Raw genomic sequence first — 20,185 nt, 5'->3', positions numbered from 1 at the left:
GCGGGCTTGCCTGTAAGCTGCCCAGAGCTGCGTTGACCTCTGATGCTGTAGCTCCTGGGTGGCTGCATGGTGAGTCCGCAGTGTGAAAAAAAACAGTCTGCTGACGGCACACGCTTCGGAGGACAGCGTGTGTTCGTCTTCCCCGCTCCCGAGTGGTAGAGGTTGCAACGGTGAGCTGAGCCTAAAAATAATTGGACATATCAAATTGGGAGAAAACCAAATAATTGGCAATGAGTAAATTAAAAAAAAAAAAAAAAAAGTTACTTGACACAACCATATTTAATTCCAACTAATGTTTCTTTTTTTTTCACTTAATTTATTTCATGATTTTCCAAAGTTCTCAGTGACAGACAGCTTCTTTTTCCTTTTCATCCCACCCTCAAACTACAATATCAAAGTTCCAAGTAGCAGTTCAAAAGAAATCCCACACAGACCGCTTGACTAGATAATTAAGAATTAAAAAAAAACAAAAAAAACAGTAAGAATAAAATAAAACAAAAAAACAATTAGAACTTTGTTATTGCCAGTTCGATGCAACAAAAAATATTAGAATTTTACTATTAGCAATTACAGTACTATTAGAAAAAAGGGCATGATTGTTTTTGGCAGATTTCTTTGCAGCCAGTTTAGCAACATGATGAGAAATCTTTAACAATATGAGTAAAACTTTGATCACATTTGCTCAAGGCACCACTGATAGATTTGACACGTGTGTCATATAACATACCGACCCTGCTTCTTCAAAAAGCAGTGTGCAATTGTATAGACGACCCGCATGTTCCCCTGGGTCGCGACCCGGATAGTGCATGCAAATGTGAAAGGGGCTGTATTAAAATATTCAATCCCTGGAAAGACATTGTGTACTGTGATCCCAATTGATATTCCCCATCTGCAAAAGTGTATATGTATAATAACACACATTTTAACTTTTCCGCAGCACATCTTTTTGATGGAACAAAACGAATGTAAAGAGGAGGGCATTACATGGGAAACAATTACATTTAAGGACAACAAACCCATTTTGGTAAGAACACACATTTTTTAAAAAAAATTTAATTTATTTTTTTTTCATCTAGACATTGCCCGCTAGCTGTGTGTTCCATGTGTGGCTTAGATCTGTAACAGTACGTTTGAGTAATCTGGACTCTAATGTACTTTCTGGACTGCTTTATTCTTAGGACCTTTTCTTGGCCAAGCCTCTTGGAATCTTCTCACTGTTGGATGAGCAAAGTGCATTTCCTAAAGTAAGTGTTTTCACCCATTCCATTGTTAATGTGAATTAACTGCCACTTTTTATATAATATATATAATATATTTTTTTTACTCCAGTTCAGTCCATATGTCATACTATAACATAATATGTTTTTTTTTGCTTCCACAATATGTTAAATAGGTCAGTAATTTGTTTGCCAATAACATACCTAGCATACAGCGCTTAATTTATTTTAAGAAAGTATACTGTTAATCTGTGGTGCCACCATGTGAATGAATGCAAAGTGTTAGTGTTAATTTATAATTTGAAGTCGCAACTCTTTTTTTTTTTTTTTTGTAGGCAACTGACACTAACTTTGTTGACAAACTCAACAGCAATTTTAAGGGAAAGCCACACTTTGAAATTGTTAGGAGTCACAACCCTATGTTTACTGTTGTACATTATGCTGGAAAGGTATGTATCTTCCCTTATTCATGTGTGTCAGATGTGAGCTACCCCTGTCTGCCATCTCAACAACAATGGCTCAGTTAAAATATTTTACTCAAGTCAGGGGGCATAATTATTTTTTCAACAGTATAGGTGTAACGTATGATAATGCATATAACAATAACAATAACATTTTTTTGTGGAAGTTCTTACTTCCCAATTTCAGGCATCATATAGTAATGAAATACATATTTCAATATACTGTACAAAGGCAAGCGGCCATTTAATAACGATTATAGATAATGATGTACCTGAAAAATAGATATACCAGTAACTGCATTATTTTCATAAGGATAACATTTTACAAATGATGGTACTACTGATGCATTGAACTAATACAGCCATTATTCAAATTAAATACAACCCAGTATGAAAACTATATTTTGCTGTATGTAGTCTGTTTTGTGTTTCTTTTCCTTGTTTGTTTTTTTTTGCAAAAATAAGTAGTATATTTTTAAATTTTTTTAAATTTTTTTTTACTGAGCTTACTTCGCAAAGACTACTCGAAAGCTATGTCTGTGGTTTAACTTTGCAGGCCTCAAAGACAATACAGTTGTATTTTTCATTGGTCATCAAATATACTGTTATGCTCTTTAACTTCAAAATTTAAAATGCACTGATTTTGCAGCGGGAATAACATCTGGCATGTGGTTTTCTAGCTTCAAACAGGCTTGTTTTTCTTAACATTTTTAAACTGTACAGTACAGGATCAGACAGCCAAACAAGGCTGACATTTCATCGTTGGATACATTGAACCACATTTCAACAAATGCAGCCTGCAATGTTTGTGTAGAATGATACTGCACTGATATTTTTTGAATGATAAAGTCTGTGTCTGCTTACTGGAGAGTCCATCACTCTTCACAGTGAAGTGTCTTCAGCAAAGCAAGTACTTTTACTGAGACAGATAGGCAGCATGATGTTTTTGATGCTTGTGTGCAGTAGGGTCAGGAATGTGAGTGTAACATTCAATCAGTTTTTTTTTTTCCTGGAGCTCTGCAGGGGCATTATAAGGAGTACAGTGTCCAAGATGTGTCGTAACATGTAGTTAATGCTGCACAAACCAATAGTACTGTATAACACTATGGTGACCTGGCTATGTAACCCACTATCCAGAGGTACTGTACAGACAGCAACCACTGCAATGCTTTCAGACACATAATAGTGAAGTATCAAAAATGTGTTAATTCAGCTGTACTATGTAGTAAGTAGTGTCATAGCTGTTGTGGAGAATCAATCAATCAATCAATCAATCAATCAATATATAATATATATATATATATATATATATATATATATATTATATATATATATATATATATATATATATATATATTATATATATATATATATATATATATAAAGATACCGTTATAATATTACTAGGCTGTGTGGTCTGATGGTTAAAGGAAAGGGCTTGTAACCGGGAGGTCCATGGTTCAAACCCTGGCTCACTCGCTGACTCACGGTGTGACTCTGAGCAAGTCACTTAACCTCCTTGTGCTCTGTCTTTCGGGTGAGAAGTTGTTGTAAGTGAATCTGCAGCTTATGCGTAGTTCACACACCCTAGTCTCTGCAGGCTGCCTTGGATAAAGGTGTAAGCTAAATTTTAAACAAGTAAAAATGTTATACTGACCTGATGTAAAATCAGCCATTAGATAAAGCTACTGTATCCAGTTGTTTAAATGGTACGATTTAAAGAGATTTCTTGACCACAGCAGAAATATTTGCAGATGAAGGTGTAATAACAAGGCTAATAATAATAATAAACATTACCTTTCTCATTTACACTCGAGTGTTACTGCCGTTACAGAGTGACGTGTTTTCCAAACTTTATCACTTTGAGTGAAGCCAGTTTTTTCCCCTCATATTTTTTTAAATTTTAGGTTTAAAACTCTGACCTGTCTTTAGCAGTAATGTAAATTCTTTATACCTAATCTGACCACTCCTAATGCGGTAGCTGCAGTAGATCTGACCACTCCTAATGTGGTAGTTGCAGTAGGAGACTGTGGAATGATCTGTTTTTTATAGAAAACAAAAAACAAGTGTAAATAAAATTTAAAAAGGTGTTCTTAGTTATGCCATCAAGCATTGTGGTCAGTATTTTTTTTTAATTTATTTTTTTGACTGATATTGCATGTGAGTTTAAGGATGTTTACTGTGCCTATGACCTGGGAATGTGTTTGTTATAGTCTTAGTCCTATGTAAATTAGAAATTCAAATGCTTTCGATTACGAAAAGGTAAACAAATTTCAAGGTTGAACCACTAGGTGGCATGATACACACGTAACAGGTTACTGATTACTTGGGACCTCAATTACATGGCAGAGTAACCAGTTTTAAAAAAATGCCTTCACTTTTGCTATTGTGGTGTTTTGATACACTATCCCCAAAATACTGAAGTCTGGATGGGTTATCATCGGTTTGCATGAGTTGCCTGAGGGCATCAAAATTACAATATATGCAAAGAAAAAAGGTTGTAACTATCCTCAGGAAGAGTAACTTGCTCTATTTCTTCCGTCTCCAGAGATGCAGGTGTGGTTGCTTGATCTGTTCTGTGTTGTAAATTGGGGTTGAATATTTTCTTTTTTCTCCTCCAGGTTCAGTACAACGCCAGTGGGTTCTTGGAGAAGAACAGGGACACAATCCCAGCTAATATCCGAGGGTTATTCATCAACAGTGTAACCCCTCTGCTCAGTGTGCTGTTTGCAGGTAAACCGAAGGAGTGAGGAATGGGGAAAAATCCTAGATACTGAGTGGGCGGGTGATCCAAAAACAACCTCTACCAAATATTATAAATATAATGAGTGTGTGTGGGGTGGAGGTAAAATGGTTTAATCTGTGGTGGGGTGGGGTGGGGTGGGGTGGGGGGGGGTTTGGTATTCTTTGTGCATCAATCAATTTTAGTTATTTCAGTTCTGGATTTGTTTTTAGTCGTTTGTAGTTCTTATCCTTGCTGTTTTAATGTAAATTCATCCTTTTTTAGTTTAGATATGTAATTATCCCTTGGTGGCTACTATTAATCATTTTTGTTTAAATTTGAATTTCAGCCACAATATCCAGAACAGGCACGTTAATGCCACAACGCAAGGCCAAGGTATTTGGTTAATTTGACTTTATTTTGTTTTTTTCAATCACAACAACATGGTAAAGGCCAAGGAATACCAGGCTAATTCTGTTTTCAATGTTTCCATGATAGCAATAGAACCAATGATCGAATATGGATAGACTTTTATACAGTTGGGTACAGGATTAGATCCTCTTGCATTTTACTGAATCTGTAAAACCATTTAAAATATAGGGTCATTTTCTCACAAGGAACTCTCTTTCCAAAGGCCTTCAAGGCATTTTAAAGGAATGTCAAACATTAAATAATAAAAAGACATAAACCAATGATAATATTGATAGAGCTTTTTAATGAAAACTTGGTACCATCAGTTTGGGTCGAAGGTATAGGAAACATGTTTCTACCTGCGTCTGTATTTGTTTGAAATTGTATGTAGTGGTTATCCCCAAAGTGATTTTGCATCCTTGCATGCATTCAAGCTCTTACAAGCTGTGGAAGACAATTTCAACTCAACCAGAAAACAGTCGGTGGGAGCGCAGTTTAAGGTAAGCAGGCTACGCACTAAAAGATGCAGCATTACAATTGTTTTCTTTTTTAATGCTACAAGACCTAAAACTTACTGGTGCCTACAAATTATTTTTGTTTTACAATGTGGGTGTGATGCTGAACACCGCTTGCTAAATGCCGTGACAGGACTAGATATAGATACAGATCTTGAAGGAAAGCTATGCTTTTGCTGTGTTGACAGATGTGGCAACTTTAATAAACACTTGAAGATTAAATAAATAGACTCCAGTTTTAACATGCTTTTTTTATGTGGTTTGAAACTTGGTTAACAACTTTTTTTTTTTTTTGTCCATGTTTAGTTGAATATATATGTATAGTTTATATAAATGAACTAGGTAGAACACAATTCTGAATGTTCAAGTGTCCAGCAACGTAATGGCATCAGCAGAAGTCCTCATTTCACTTTTAATTTAGTGCATAGACTTAAACAGGTCATGGGTAAAATCACCAGCTGAATTAATATATAATTTAAGAGCTGCATTGAATGTTCAAACAACTGGTGGATCTTAATAAAGTATCCCACCGTCTACCGTTAGTTCTGCGTCGTCCATCTGCTCAAATATTTGATCTTGCATGATTTTTACACGTGCTAGATTTCCTATAAATAATAATAATACAATTTTAAAAAATCTGTAAACCATCAAGTCTGCTAATCTGAGAGCAATGGGAAAATGAAATACTTTCTTGGATCTTTTTTTTTTTAATGTTAAGTAATCTTGCCCCTGGGCTTGAATGGGTTGTAAATTTAATCTGACCCCCCAACGTGGAGGCACAAGTGTGATTGTACAAACCCAGTGTAGATAACATGGCAATAACACCACTTCTGAAAAATGCTTTCAAAACCCCTTTATGTGGGACGAGCTTAAAAGAAAGCCAGGGATACTGCAGTATATGACATTTGATTGTGAAATTGCTGCTTTTTTTTCTGCAGTTTCATTTTATTTATAAGTGTAGGCTGAGCAAAGAATTCTGATACATGTAATTTAAGTCTTGGATTTCCTTTTCTTTCCAAAATAACAATTGCTATATTTTTTGAAGGCACAGTGGCATACCATGTTTGTTCTCTTTGTAAAGCATTCTTTAGCAGTGCTAATGGAAAAGATGTTTGCTGCTAACCCACACTTCATTCGTTGCATTAAACCCAATGCAAGCAAACAACCTGATTTACTGGACCGCAAGGTTGTAATGGACCAGGTCAGTGGAAATCTATCCTATGCCTTGCACATGTTTCAGTTGTTTTTGACATAACCACTGTCATGCAGTGTTGCTATTTAGTAAGACATGTTTTTGCATCTTTCCATGTGGCTTGTGTTAAAACCAATTATCACTATTTCAGTTTGCCCCATTATAGAAACCGATCCCCAACCATTTATTCTTTTTATTATTATAATTTTTTTAAGTTAAGATATAATGGCTTGCTGGAAACTATTCGCATTCGCAGAGATGGATTTTCATGGAGACCTTCGTTTGAGGAATTTGCACAAAGGTAACTGACTGGTTTATCAAACTGGTTAACAGAAATGTAGAAGAACTGTGTTTTTGTTTTCTTTCAGTAGTTACATTAGTTGTGCACACTTGGTTCAATCTGTTTTTTCAGAACTGTTCCAGTACTACTATTTCAATAGTTCAGAACAAGCACCAATCACAAAATGTTTTAGTACAACTATTTATTGTGGAGAATGCGGAGTATGCAATTGTACAGAGAATTATGTTGCGTTTTCATTTGGCATTAAACCTCAACTGGTTTGAGGGCTCGCTGTCTGGCTGAATGGACGAGGCAGAGACCCCCAAAAAGAACAAGCGGGTCTCAATGCCGCGATTAGTATTAAATATAGCCCACTTGAAAGTTTAGCCAACCTTTAACAAATGATCACCAGCACGCAGGAGAGGAAAACAAAACCCATTTTTGGGAAATAAACCTCTTGGAATCCAAGGCTGATTCGATTGCCCTTCCTCCGGGCAGGCTACTAACGCGTAAGAGTACATTTTAGTAAAAGCATTTTTAGGATCCATGATTTGTTCTAATGTAAACTTGGTAAGCACTGAACGACCAACAACACCTAACCATTTGATAAGGGAGCCTGGAACTCCATGGCAAGAAGCTGCTACGATTCTGATGGAATGACCAGAGAACTGCTCAGCTGTGAATCTGGACCTGGAAAGAATCTGGCGAAGGTGAAAGAAGAACCAATGGCGGGTGACGATTATTCCATTTTCACTAATAAACAGCAGGTCTGAGGGTGATGCGCCCTGAGGAATACGGAGATGGCTAAGAGAGAATGGGGTCATATGGGCTAACATGGGAGTTTTATTTATAAAGAGAATAGAAAGGGTTCCCTAATCTTCCTGGACAGTGTTACTTCTTTTGAGCAGGGAGGAAAAGGTATCAGATGAGGTAATTACAAGGTCGGAGATACAGGGGTGAATCTGGGGTTTGAATTTGAGAGCGATGTAGACTCTGGAGCACCTAAGGAACCAAAGAAATCTAAACTGGGAGGAGTAGCCGGAGCAGATGAGAGGCACCAAGAGAGAAGCAAGCAGGGTGAGAAAGAGATTCTGGTCGTTTAAGCCCTTTCAGGATTAGAGAAATGTGTGAATTGCCGAGTGTAGAGCTGGGATGCCGAAAATTAGTTTGTAGAAAAACTGGATGCCGGAAATTGAAATATTGATGGAGGAAACTCTTATAGCGTCATTCTTAAGGGACTTAATATAGGATGATACTACAGGCATTAAAAATGCAGGGAACGGAATGCAATTCCAAGATGACCAGTATATTTGCAGTGAGCGGGAGTGATGCTGAGAAGAGTTGTTGCTTGAGCCTGCAGAATTAGGGAATGCAGCGGGTGGCTAATATGAATGTCAGGTCTGAAAAGGGAGGAAACTGGGTTGGCAGGAGGTCGTCTTGGAGGCATTTGGAAACAAGAAAGAGAATCGGCAATTATATGCAGGTGGCCGAATGTGTTGAACTCTGAGAATGAACTAATGAGTAACAGGTAACCAAATAATCCTTCTGAATATTATTATATGGTGGGAGGATGAACAACCTTTGTTAATTTGGACTGTAGCTGAATTATCTGAGTGGAGAAGAATGGATTTTTAGGGCCCAGGAAGACCCCCAAAAGGAATGCGGCTACAGCAACTGGATACATTTCGTACAATGACGAGGATTGATAGGGGATAGGAATGCTGATGAATTCTTCGGGCCATGGAGCAGAAAGCCATTTTCTCTTGTAGTATCCGCCAAAGCCGAGAGAGGGAGCTGCATCTGTGAAAAGTTAAATGTCTTCGTGCACTAGGAGACACTCGACGAGAAAGAAAGTAATGCCGTTCCAGACTTTCAGTAGGAGCTCCCACAGGCAGAGTTCCTTGCAGCAAAAAAGGATCCATGAGTATGACATTGTTGAAGGAATCAACAGAAGGGATCAAGAGAAGGTAGGAGACAGCTCTTTCTTGAGGAATTATCCTTATTGCGTAGTTTTAAATGGCCTACGAGAGCCAAGAGATTGCGTTTAGCAGGAGGGCGACCGGACAGAAAAGTGGAAATACAATACCTACTCTTTTTCTAACTTTAGGTCCCACTTCGGACTTTTGAGCTACTTCACTTCTCCTGGGTTCTAGAAAGGAACTACGAGCCCTACGACTCATTTGCTCCAGGATGATGAAAAAGATTGAGAATCCAGGGTGAAGCCTAGAAACTCGATGGAAGTGAGAGGACCCAAGATCTTTCCTGATGCTAGGGGGATGCTGAGATTTGAAAATAATGATTGAGGATTGTTATTTTCTGGGCAGGGGAGGCGTGGGGAAAATCAAATTGAAGAAAATCATCCATTATTAGGGAGGATCCTGCACAACGCTTCTCACAGGGTATTGAATATCTATGGGCTGCTTTGCAAATAACAACTGTATAGTTAGTCCAACCCTGATCAAGGCTGAAAACAAAAGAGACTGAGCTTCCTACTCTCTGCACAATCATTCAGCACCTGAGGGGCGGGGTATTGACGTAAGAGCTACAGAGGCCTAAAGGCAACTTTTTATATTAAGCTCAGCATAATCCTATCGCCTGACGGCGATACCCATTATTTGCTGGCTATTTTCGAATTGAAAGAGAACTGCTGAATGAGCCTTTGACAGGCGCTGTGGTCCCGCCTTCAGAGTTTACCAGATGTAGACGCGCTTCGTGGAGATGCAATCATTGCAGGGTGAAGTGTTTCAAGTCCGCTTAAGCGGAATTGGGCTTGATTCTTGAGAGTCACGAGTTGGAATTTGTAGAAACACATGGGTTGGGCCTGTTTTGTTGTGAGACTTGGCAACACTGGGAGCGAGCTGTAAAGCAACGATGTGTGCTTTTGTCGTAGCACCTGCGACGGGAATGATGCTGCAGAGTGGAGAGAAATAAAGTGAACAAATTCTCCTTGCGTGCTGTAGATTTAAAAGTGATGTTGATACGAAGAGAATGCTAGAGCCTGGGGATCTTCCAGTCTCTGATGTCAGGAGTTGCGGAGGTACAAGTGGCCAGGCGGGAGCCACGGCAGACAGGAGAAGCAGACCTACCACCGACCGCAGTTGTCATGGAGTTGGCCCAGGAAGGGCTGGTTGAAATGGTTGAGTGGATCTCGGCTCCGGGAAAACTACAAACAGATCATCATCTGACGAAGCGGAATAATCCAGAATATTGACTGTAATGCATGCAATTACGATGAAATCGAAACGCAACTGAGAGGAAAGTGAAGAGGGTATTTATAGTGCTAACACTCTTACTTAGCTAATGTGTAAATAGAATGATTCAATTTGTGACGCAGAGATTGGTGTCTGACCCTCCTCCCGAAATTTTATTAAAAATATCAATTATGGTTCAATAAGCCCATTCCAGAACTTTTTTTTTTTTTAACGCATCAAATGCAATTTTGATTGTTGGTCCAGTATAACGTTAGTATAGTAATACAATTTTAGGTTGCTTTAGTTTAGTGCGATTAAGCACATTTACAGTTGGATATTTGAGATTTTGTTTTTATTGTTTAAAGTGATGAAGCTGTGGTATAACATTTTTATTTTTAATGTCTGATATAGGTACCGGATTCTTCTGATTAAGCCTGATATTCCTTTGAACAAAGAAAGGTAAATTAATATTTTGAGGTGAGATTGAACTATATTGAGCATCAGGTTATGTTTCTAATGTTGCTTACTGCATAATCTACAGAAAAACATGATTTCACATGTAAGGAATGTTATCAGTTATTTGAGTCAACGCAAAATGTTTTCGCTAGTTTGAACATGGGGAGGGATGTAAATAATGTTTTGAAGGTCTATTGAAGTTGAGGTATGTGTGTGGTGCTGTAATGGAATGAACAAAATGGTGTTTTCACCTGCTTCTTTTGAAAACCGTAAAGAGCTGTTTTTTGATGAGTGCTTACTAGTGATGTGTTTCTGCCAGAGATTATGGAACATTTGTTCTTAACTTCTTTAGGTCTCAGAAGGTGAACTCTACACCCGATACTGTACTTGAGACTTATCTGCAGGGTATCAAGCAAAGGTTAAATTAGTTAGCACTCCATTATAGTGTAGTCTCATGGTCATCTCTTCATTTGGCTGGGTCAAATCATGGCTAAATCAGTGGACTGGCAATTCACAGAGGGCCCCCTTAGAGAGAACATATTATAATAAACTAAAGGTATCCAGCAGATTTGGTGAAATAAACAAGTATTGTTTTTGATACACCTTTTTTGATTTATCAACCATTTCATGCATGAAATATTGAACATAGTTGAAAAAAGTAGTTTTGGAAACCATAAAAATATGTCGCTGACTTTTTTTTTTTTCCCCCCCCACTGCTTTATGTGTGTGGGAAATGGCATCCTCATATTCTATATGTCCCCATATAAAGACTAGAAATGATTTTTTTCCTTTCCCATATGAGTTTGCCTTGCATGAAAGGGTTAAACAGAAATTAAAAGTAACGGTGCCATAGAAAGGAGCTAACCAGGAAAGTTATAGAGCCCTATTTTATTAGAGAGAGAGAGCCATCAGTCAGGGTTCCCTGGGCAAGCTCAAAGCCAGGTAAAGACATCTAGAGAAAGATAACTCTGTATTCTAGCAACAAGACCAAAATGACTGCAGACATCATCCGAGGTTGAGGAATTGTAAAAGCTGACGATAACTTATCTGGGTGACAATATATCTGCACAAAACTTGGGCGTTATGAGCCTTGGCAAATGCATTTTCTTTCTTTAGAGGTCTTTCCAAGGGACATATGTGTTTGGCCCAGCCTGGTATAAAACATGTTGTATGTTGCAAGTACACAGTGGTAAGCATGTTGTTAAGAACTCTCACTTAAAGACAAACTTGGTACAAGTATGCAATAACACAATGAACTTGAATCTGAACTAATGTCCTCTTCTTAATGTTTAGAATCACTTATATGTCATGTTTCAGTAGCCCCTTCCTCATTACTCTTTTGAAATTAGATGGTGAAATCACACCTATAGAGCTCGCGTGTATGTCTTCTCTTTAAGCACAGCAGAATGTGAGGTTACTGGTTACACTCTGGTGTACTGGCTGTACCTAAAGTGAAAACGTGTTTGCCAGCTACTGAGGTCATAGGGGTTCTCTTGACTCCACCAGGTCAAGAGGATGAGATCACTAAAGCTGATCACTATATACACAGTGACTCTAAACAAGAAGAATAGACCAGTACAGACAACTGCGATATTTCATACCATACTAAGTTGCTCTTTAAAAATCACCTAGATTTTATGGAATTTCACTTTCATTTTCATGAGGTCTGGTAACATACCACCATTTTACAAACAAGCACTGCTTAACAGTACAAAATAATGTATTGCCCTAGAAAATACCCAGTGTTCACCTGATTCTTGATATGCATGTGACATTTATGATTTTGCTTTAGTCACTGTCCTAAATGAGGTGAGAGGTGTTGTAGATGGCATTATTATTATTATTATTATTATTATAATTATAATAATAATAATAATAATAATAATAATAATAATAATAATAATAATAGATGAATATATAAAATCTCCTGAAGTAGGATTAAATACTGATCTGCACCAACGTCATGTAAGACAATAAAGGCTTCAAAGGTTTATGCCCTTTCTCAATTAATCAAGTTAGAGTGGGTATTTTTTGGGTCATTATTGTTGTTTTATTCACATTTTAATTAAGTGTACAGTAGCTGGTGTTTTCACATACTTGTCCATTTTGCTATACTTGGTTCTTCTCATAACTGTTGATTTCTTAATTTTTGTAGCTGCATGTGTATTCTGAACAACACTGACCTTAAAGACTGGAAATGTGGGTAAGTTCGAGTTCTAGAAAGATTCTTGGCCATAACTTGCATGAATTTTATGAAAAAGTTTCTATATTTTAAAGCTATGTAACCCCTTCTGTATTGTAAACTGTACAGTGGGCTGTTTGTCACAAAGTAAGCATAACTCCCTTGTTCACTTTTAATTTGTTTATAGAAGTTAATTTTGAGCATTGAAGAAGGAAAACTGGTATTTCGTAAGGCTTGTAATAAACCTGCTGTAGCTCATTAAACAGGAGGGGAGGAAGGACTAAAATAACCAGATGGAAACGTTCATTTTCTACCTTTTTAGATCCACACGCCTTTTCTTCAAGTACTGGCACCAGGAGCAGTTGGCAAAATGTATAGATAGACTGGGGAGGGCTGCCACAGTTATTCAGAAGAGTGAGTATTATCACAGACATAATGTAAAACAATTTCTATCATATTCAAATGCTGTGTGTGTGTGTGTGTGTGTGTGTGTGTGTGTGTGTGTGTGTGTGTGTGTGTGTGTGTGTAACAAGAGGAGAGAAAGGAGCACCTTTACAGTTGAATTGTCCAGATTATTCCTAATTTGGACAAAGTACCCAAATAAAACAAACTTTCTCTTCATACAGCAAACATAAAAGCACTCCTGTGTGCCTGAGGGCATTGAGCAGTGATTTGTATGTTCCTAAGTCTAGATTTTTTTTTTGTTTGTTTAAATGAATTCAGTTTGGTTTCTTTGAGAGGAGTGGTAGTTCCTTGCACCAAGTTATCAGCAAGAACTGCCAGACTCTGTGTACAGTAAGGACAGTTTATGTGTTTTCAGGGTATTGGCGCAGCAAATGTAAATCAGCCAAAAGCACCATTTCACTTTTAATTTGTAGACCCCAGGCACTTTTATCCTCGTATATTGCTGGACATCAGTTTAATGTCAATTAACTTGTTTTGTCAACATGGAACTACACTAGGGAACACACTTATTGTGATGTCTATAGCATGTATATTAAATGATTTATTTCTGTTTTTAAAATTGAACATTCAGATATGTACCTACCTAATTTGATTGAACTACTTTTCATTTTACCTAACTCTTATCTACAGTGTTTTAATATGAGACTGTAGCCCTGTGGAGCTCTAAACATGGTTTCTTTTGAAAATGTTCATTTACCAAAGATGTCCTCCTAAAATAAAACCATTTAAGAAGGTTTTCTTGTTGTCAAATACCACTCTTTATTCCACAGACCAGCACTGTCTGGTGCTGGTCGGGGTCTGCAAAACCTGTTTTCTTTTTCTTTCTGTTCGCTTAAAAAACAGTGATTAGACAAACGTGGATTGACGTTTGATTTTGCAGTTTTAAATACTGTGTATTCAATAGTCTCATAATATGAATAAGACAAACCTTTTTTAATTGTTTGTTTTTCCTCTAAAACTGTTTTTTCTAAATAACAAGACGAGAACATTACAAACGTTATTTCAGACTCACTTGAAGTTTAATGTTTTGAGGTCACTATCCTCCTAAATTGCTTACAACGACCCCCTTCCAAATGAGGGTCTCAATGGGTTAACTTCCTGCATAAATAATAAATACATCAATAATGAATCAGTGATGTGTATCTTATAAATATAATTTACTAATTTCATGTTCATTTTTTAATCATATTAAAAACTTTCACTTGATGCCTGTTTTAACACCCCACAGATTGCAGATCTTTAAAATCTGTTTCGGGAACCATGCATTTGCTCAAAGCATATTTCGCAATTTGAGTATATAGCTTTACTCAAAGACCGAAGAAGCTGGCTCTTTTTTGCGTTTCGTTCTTTGCTTGTTTGATAGTTTCCATTTCACAATTTGAGCAAAATTATTTGCTCAAAGACAGAAATAATCTTTCATTTCGTTCTTTGATAATTTGCTGAAATTATGGAATGGTTACTTTTTTTTCGGTAATTGAGTGTAACAATTGTGCAATTTCTTAAGGTTTAGTATCCTGACTTTAGCATGGTGTCTAATTTTTATATTTATAGTCCCTGACATGCACAACTATCTCAAAGTGTTGCTAGCCGATGGTATTCTGAGTATTCTTAGAAATTTACTGCTATATTTTAGAATGTGCTTTTAATTTTTATTTTTTTTATTGCGATGTAATTGGCATTTGTATGTAACTTAGTGTAATTTTGTGTTGCCATATGTTCACATGTTCTGTGGTTTGTAGTTAGTGAGGTGGGGTTGGTGCTGGAGGGTGAATTCTACACAAGTCCTAGCACGTGCTGATGGACAAACTGTTGCTGAGAATTGTACTTGACTTATGTGAAAATCAGAAATTAGCAGTGGCAAACCTTTCAATATCTGTATTGTGTATTTTAGTTTTGTGTTTTTATCGTTTTACTGCAGCGGCAAAAATCCATTCACAGTAATCCATTTTAATGTGACCCTTCTATGCCTAGTGCACCTGGTTGTCCATACTTGTTATATAGAAAGAATAATTGGAACCAAGGGGTGTTGTTCGGGGAGCAGGCGCAGGGGCTTCTCCCCAGTTAATCAAGCCAATCTGTCAATTAAGCCGATCTATCAGTTAACCTCGCTATTTAAGCCCTGGGTGGAACACTCATTCTGTCTGTTTTTTTGTTTTCCACCTTCCTCCCCTCCACAGCACCACCTCTGCAATAGTCTCCCTCTGGAGCAAGCGATGATCAGTTCCCTAACTTAGGCCCAGCTGAGCTGGCCTCTGTCGAGAGAAAGGTTCTCAGAGACAGAGAGGACCTCTGGCCAAATCTGTCTTAACAATCTCTCTTATCTTTCCAGGTTCCCCCTGGGGCAGCATACATGCTCCCCAGTCTTGGAGGCCGATGTGTTCGCTCTCACGTGAGAGGACCGTATCTCCCTGAGCCAGACGGGCAACCCTGCACTTTTCTCAAATCTCTATTTTCTATTCTAAAACCCTGTATTATTTGCTAACAGCTTGCTTCACCTAGGCCAGTTTTCCTCTCTGGCCCCTTTGCATGTTCATTTCATTCTCCATTTCAGAATTGTTGTTGCCCCGCGTGGCGCTGTCTCGGATGTCTGGCCACACCGATCTCCCAAAGCGTAGGAGTTCCTTATTAGTCAGGGCGACTTCTACTCTTTTTAAATGTATCCGCTATCCTTCTCTTCATTTTCCCTTTGGGGGAAGTAATGCTTGCTTCCCAGCCTTGGAGGTTTGGTTTTACCTCTGTGAGAGCGGCTTTCCGGGAGCAAAGGGGAAAGCATGTCACCTTCTTAGTCACAAGCACATCATTCCTATTTAAGTCCCAGGGCTTACTCCTCAGCCATTGCTCCTGTTCTGTGAATTGAATTAATCTTTTTTTTTTTTTTGTGCCCCAAGTGTATCGAGGGTTTTGTTGTAAAAAGAGGTATGTAGCACTTGTTGCTGAGATGAGGCTGAGACGGGAGCGAGAGATGAGGCAGCTTAAACAAGAACAAGAGGAAGAAGAGAAGAAGAGACAACTGGCGATTGAACAGCTGGAAATGGAGCAGGAGAACCAGAGTAAAGAATATCATTTGATTAATACACTTCCTGTTACAATCAAATATTCAGTAAAATCCACTTTTTATTTGAATAATACAACAGTAAAGTTTATTTCATAGTGAGTTACAGGCTTCTAATTAGTGGTTACTTTTATTATTGTCTACTGGACATTTAAACTATTGACCTGACCAAAACGATTTGTAGGACTTTTTTCTGCCGAACAAAATAGTAAAAATTAGGACTGTCCCTCTAAGCCTACCTACTTGTCTTTTTCTCTGATATGACGTGAGTCGACATTGATTGTAAACTCCAACATTTGGGGGGGGGGGTTGGAAGTTATTCTTCTCCAATAGATTTTTAAGCAAGTGAGATAATCATGGCTGTAGAACGTCGATTAACCAAGTAATATGTCCACCCATGTCATAGCCCCCCCTACAGCCCCTGTTCCTTTTCCAAGAAAGAGAAAACCTCAGCCGAGGCCCCGCTCTGTACCTGCAGAGACCTTGCAGCCCCGCCCTCTGCCCCCTGTGCCACGGCCACGCAGTAAACTCCTGGAGGTGACAAATACCTTTGCCTTGCATGTATCTCTTTTAAAGGTGTAAGCGCATTGCTCGTAATGTAGACAGTTCTATTTTGTGTAGGTCAGTGCTAATTTCTGTCATTCTTCATGTTCCTAGTCTTTCTTTCTACACTTTATATTTGTGTTAAGGACTCAGTTCAGATAAATCCATGCAAGATCAGAACATTTGGTAACTTTGTTGGAGAAGACGACTCTTAAGAAATTAGATGTATTCTACTTCACTTTACCTGTACCAAAGCGGTCCATTTTCTGCCATCAAAAATGTTTATTATAACTTGCACTGGTACTGTGTGCTTTTAGGCCACTCCATTTGACAATGATTTGGAAAATGGGACTGTTCTGCACATGAATGCTCAAGAAAAGGCTGAAGCTAAGCAGCGCTGGAATAAAAGGTGCAATACCATCCGCTGGTTTAAGGAGACCCAGGCCAGGAAAGTGGTCAGAAACGGTGCTTTTCCAAACTGGTTTCATGGCATGATCACACGCAGGTTAGTTGTCCAGCAACAGGCTGTGTTGTCCTGGGAATAGCGTGCCATTGCAATGTGTGTTTATCAGAAACAGTTTTTACATTTTTTACTTTAATTTCTTGAACTAGATCTACCTTGTAGTCATTTTGTTGGGATAAGAAAGTCTAGTTTTAGGAACAGGTTTCTTCAATTTCAGTTTGCTCTTGAACAAACTACTCAGAGATGACCTATACTGTGGATTTTGGGGGGGGGGGGGGGGGGGGGGGGTTATTGCTTTTATTGCTTTTGGCAATAAGCCTGTTAAAACAAGTTATCTAACAAATAAAAGCAGGCCTTCTGTTCCCACACTTCAGTGTTGTGTATTTACAACTTCCTGCTAAACCTGTATTTTTTCATTCATTTTGCAGACAAGCAGAAGATTTAATGACTGATAAACCACTTGGCTGTTTCTTGATTAGAGTTAGCGAGAGTCGAGAAGGTTATACACTAACATTCAGGTATGCGAGTACAAATAGTTTGTTGCATATCAGAACTTTAAGAAGCGAATTTGACTGTGAATGGCGTGTGAGACTGTGGCCGTCATACCATAGCAGACAGTGTCAACTGTTAAGTTTTAAAGAAAAGTGTATGTCCTGCTCTGTGTACAATGAAACAGTATGTGCACGTCTTTTTGTATGTTTGTGCTTGTATGAGAAGTCAGTTATGACAAAATAGGCTTTCTAAGAATGTTAACCAATGTGTGACTAAATAATGTATTCACCGTGCCCTGCAGGGGTAAGGACCGATGCCGGCACTACATGATCGAGATGCAAACAAATGGCAAGTATGTCATTTTAGGAGAGGCCCGAGCCCATCCTTCCTTGCTTGACTTGATAGAGTATCACAAGAAGGTTGGCATCATGCCTTTCATGGAGCTACTCACAGCTTCCTGTGGACAGGTAGGCAGGAGAGCTGGCAGACTTGATGTTTCCCCTGTGTGTATGATGTGTCATTAATAGAAATTTCCTGTTTGTGTTTATTATTAATTTCATACTGTTTCCGTCCACTGCAACCTATTTTAGAGAAGCAATGAGGAGCCTGATTACGAAGAGCTCAAGAACCTGGTGCTGATTCCCTCATCCCTGACTGCTGGAGAAGATTCTGAGCCTCCTGTCCATTTAGAACTTCTCAAACTGTTTGCACCTCCGGATCAGAACCAGACACTGGAAAGACAGGTGCCACCAGTGTTGAAAAGGATCTCTGAGAAGAAACTAAAGACAGAAGCAAAGGAGACCCAGTGGAACTGTTCCGAGGGTCATGAAGAGAGCAGTAAGAGACGGCACTTCCCTCGGCTCTACCCCTCCATACGCTTAGCCATGAGGGAGATCCAGCAAGTGCAGCAGGTGAGGAACCCTTTTGCATTTGAATCATGCTTCCTTCTAATGCATAGATATATTCAAGATGACAGAGATACTGTACTGCATGTTTTTTCAGAGTTTTGGAAACTTGGAAAATCTAACATTACCCTTCACTTTGATCTGTCATCTATGGCTGCACTATGGGATTTATAAAAAAAAAAAAAAGAGCTGTTCGTTATTACTTGAAAATAGACTTTCCTTTAATAACTTGCCTTTTTGAATGGGCCCAATTTCTTTTTTAAAACACTAAATAGGTGTGAAAGTGAACATACGCTATACATGATCATATCACCCTCCCCCAACAAATAGTGCTCCGATTTTTTTCTTTAAATTAATGGCGAGCCAGCACTTTTTTCTTTGTTTGTTTTTGGATGTATTTGTCATGTTTTTTATAAGTTAATGCCAAAGGCATTTGGCAGATGGAGATAATAATAATTTATATTGTTTTTATAAACCAGACGGAGAGCCCATGCAGCTTGCTCCCAAAACAGAAAGCACTCAAATAATGAACTAGTGCTGTATAATGCAAGGCATGTCAAAGTCACGACATTTTGTAAGAGTTGAATAAACTAGTTCTAACACTTAATGGTGCATGCTTCCTTCATGGGACTTGCACAGCCTGTTATACAAATTAAGCAAACATTTTGACAGAATCCTATTTATTAAAAAAAAAAAAAAAAATTAAAAACTTTAAATGACAAATTTAGATTTGGCAGCTGGCTTATTTTATTAATTAAGCTACTAACTTTTTTTTTTCTCCTCCTCTGTTTTCACTACATTTACAAAACGCTGTACTATAATGAAATATGTACGTTCCCACAGCACTTTTCAGACTGTCCGAAGGATTAAGACATACATTCAGGATCACCTGCCTTCCATAATAAATAAATATAGGTGAGTGAAAATAGTTGCAGATGCATTGGCCACGTAATTTATAGACATTATTCTAACTCATTTTAACGTAAAGGAGAAAAAAAAAATCCTCTCAATTGAGGTGAAACTGTTTATAAATTTGCAATTTTAGATACAGTTCCTCCATCACTGTTTTCATTGGTGAAACAATAATGAAGAGGCAGTGTTCCTATTTGGACTGTTTGCATATAACCATTATATTTTAATGACTATTTTCTTCTGTTTTCAGAATAATTTGACAAAGGAGAGTGCATCAGTCTTCCAAAAACGATGGGGAATGTTAGGGTGGGAACATTTATTTATTGATTTTAAATAAACATTTTTAAAAATAAACTGGGTATCTTGAATGGGGTGTCTACAGTAATAGTAAGTGAATTAGACACTTGGGGGATAGTGTTTTAGAATGTTAATTGGTTTGAATAATTTGTATTAAAGACTGTTGGGTAGTGACTGTATATAACTGCACATTTTTGTTTTTTAATTGTGTATATATTTTTTTTAAGTTACAAAATAAAGATTTTTTTAAATAGTATTTTTGTCCCTTTTTTTTTAAGCATCCCTGCTTCAACAGCTCATATGCTGTAACCCATTATGGACATGTTGCACTACCTTCACTATGACCTGGGACCCCATACAGTTTGCATTTTTGACAGCCACTTGTAGGAAAGAACAGGTTAGGGTTGTTGACCCTTGTCCTTTCCATAT

General features: G+C 37.9%; 1 protein-coding gene across 1 annotated transcript in view; it reads left to right on the top strand.

Annotated features, from left to right (window-relative positions):
• Positions 1–19,947, top strand: part of LOC121315999 (myosin-IIIb-like) — a 42,472-nt gene extending 22,525 nt beyond the window's left edge. Inside the window, exons 12-30 of the mRNA XM_041250670.1 lie at positions 938–1,024; positions 1,179–1,244; positions 1,553–1,666; positions 4,300–4,411; positions 4,750–4,796; positions 5,246–5,311; positions 6,408–6,527; positions 6,734–6,819; positions 10,401–10,448; positions 12,601–12,648; positions 12,950–13,041; positions 15,981–16,142; positions 16,551–16,681; positions 17,005–17,192; positions 17,579–17,668; positions 17,944–18,109; positions 18,233–18,553; positions 19,391–19,462; positions 19,710–19,947. Coding sequence (XP_041106604.1) covers positions 938–1,024; positions 1,179–1,244; positions 1,553–1,666; positions 4,300–4,411; positions 4,750–4,796; positions 5,246–5,311; positions 6,408–6,527; positions 6,734–6,819; positions 10,401–10,448; positions 12,601–12,648; positions 12,950–13,041; positions 15,981–16,142; positions 16,551–16,681; positions 17,005–17,192; positions 17,579–17,668; positions 17,944–18,109; positions 18,233–18,553; positions 19,391–19,417 — 1,971 coding nt within the window. The 3' untranslated portion in view covers positions 19,418–19,462; positions 19,710–19,947. The remainder of the gene's footprint in view (positions 1–937; positions 1,025–1,178; positions 1,245–1,552; positions 1,667–4,299; positions 4,412–4,749; positions 4,797–5,245; positions 5,312–6,407; positions 6,528–6,733; positions 6,820–10,400; positions 10,449–12,600; positions 12,649–12,949; positions 13,042–15,980; positions 16,143–16,550; positions 16,682–17,004; positions 17,193–17,578; positions 17,669–17,943; positions 18,110–18,232; positions 18,554–19,390; positions 19,463–19,709) is intronic.
• Positions 19,948–20,185: the final 238 nt, after the last annotated feature.

Source organism: Polyodon spathula, chromosome 1 (assembly GCF_017654505.1).
Source record: "Polyodon spathula isolate WHYD16114869_AA chromosome 1, ASM1765450v1, whole genome shotgun sequence".
Taxonomy (NCBI): Eukaryota; Metazoa; Chordata; class Actinopteri; order Acipenseriformes; family Polyodontidae; genus Polyodon; species Polyodon spathula.
Note: the sequence above shows the minus strand (reverse complement) of the source record. Positions and strands in the feature narration are given on the sequence as shown.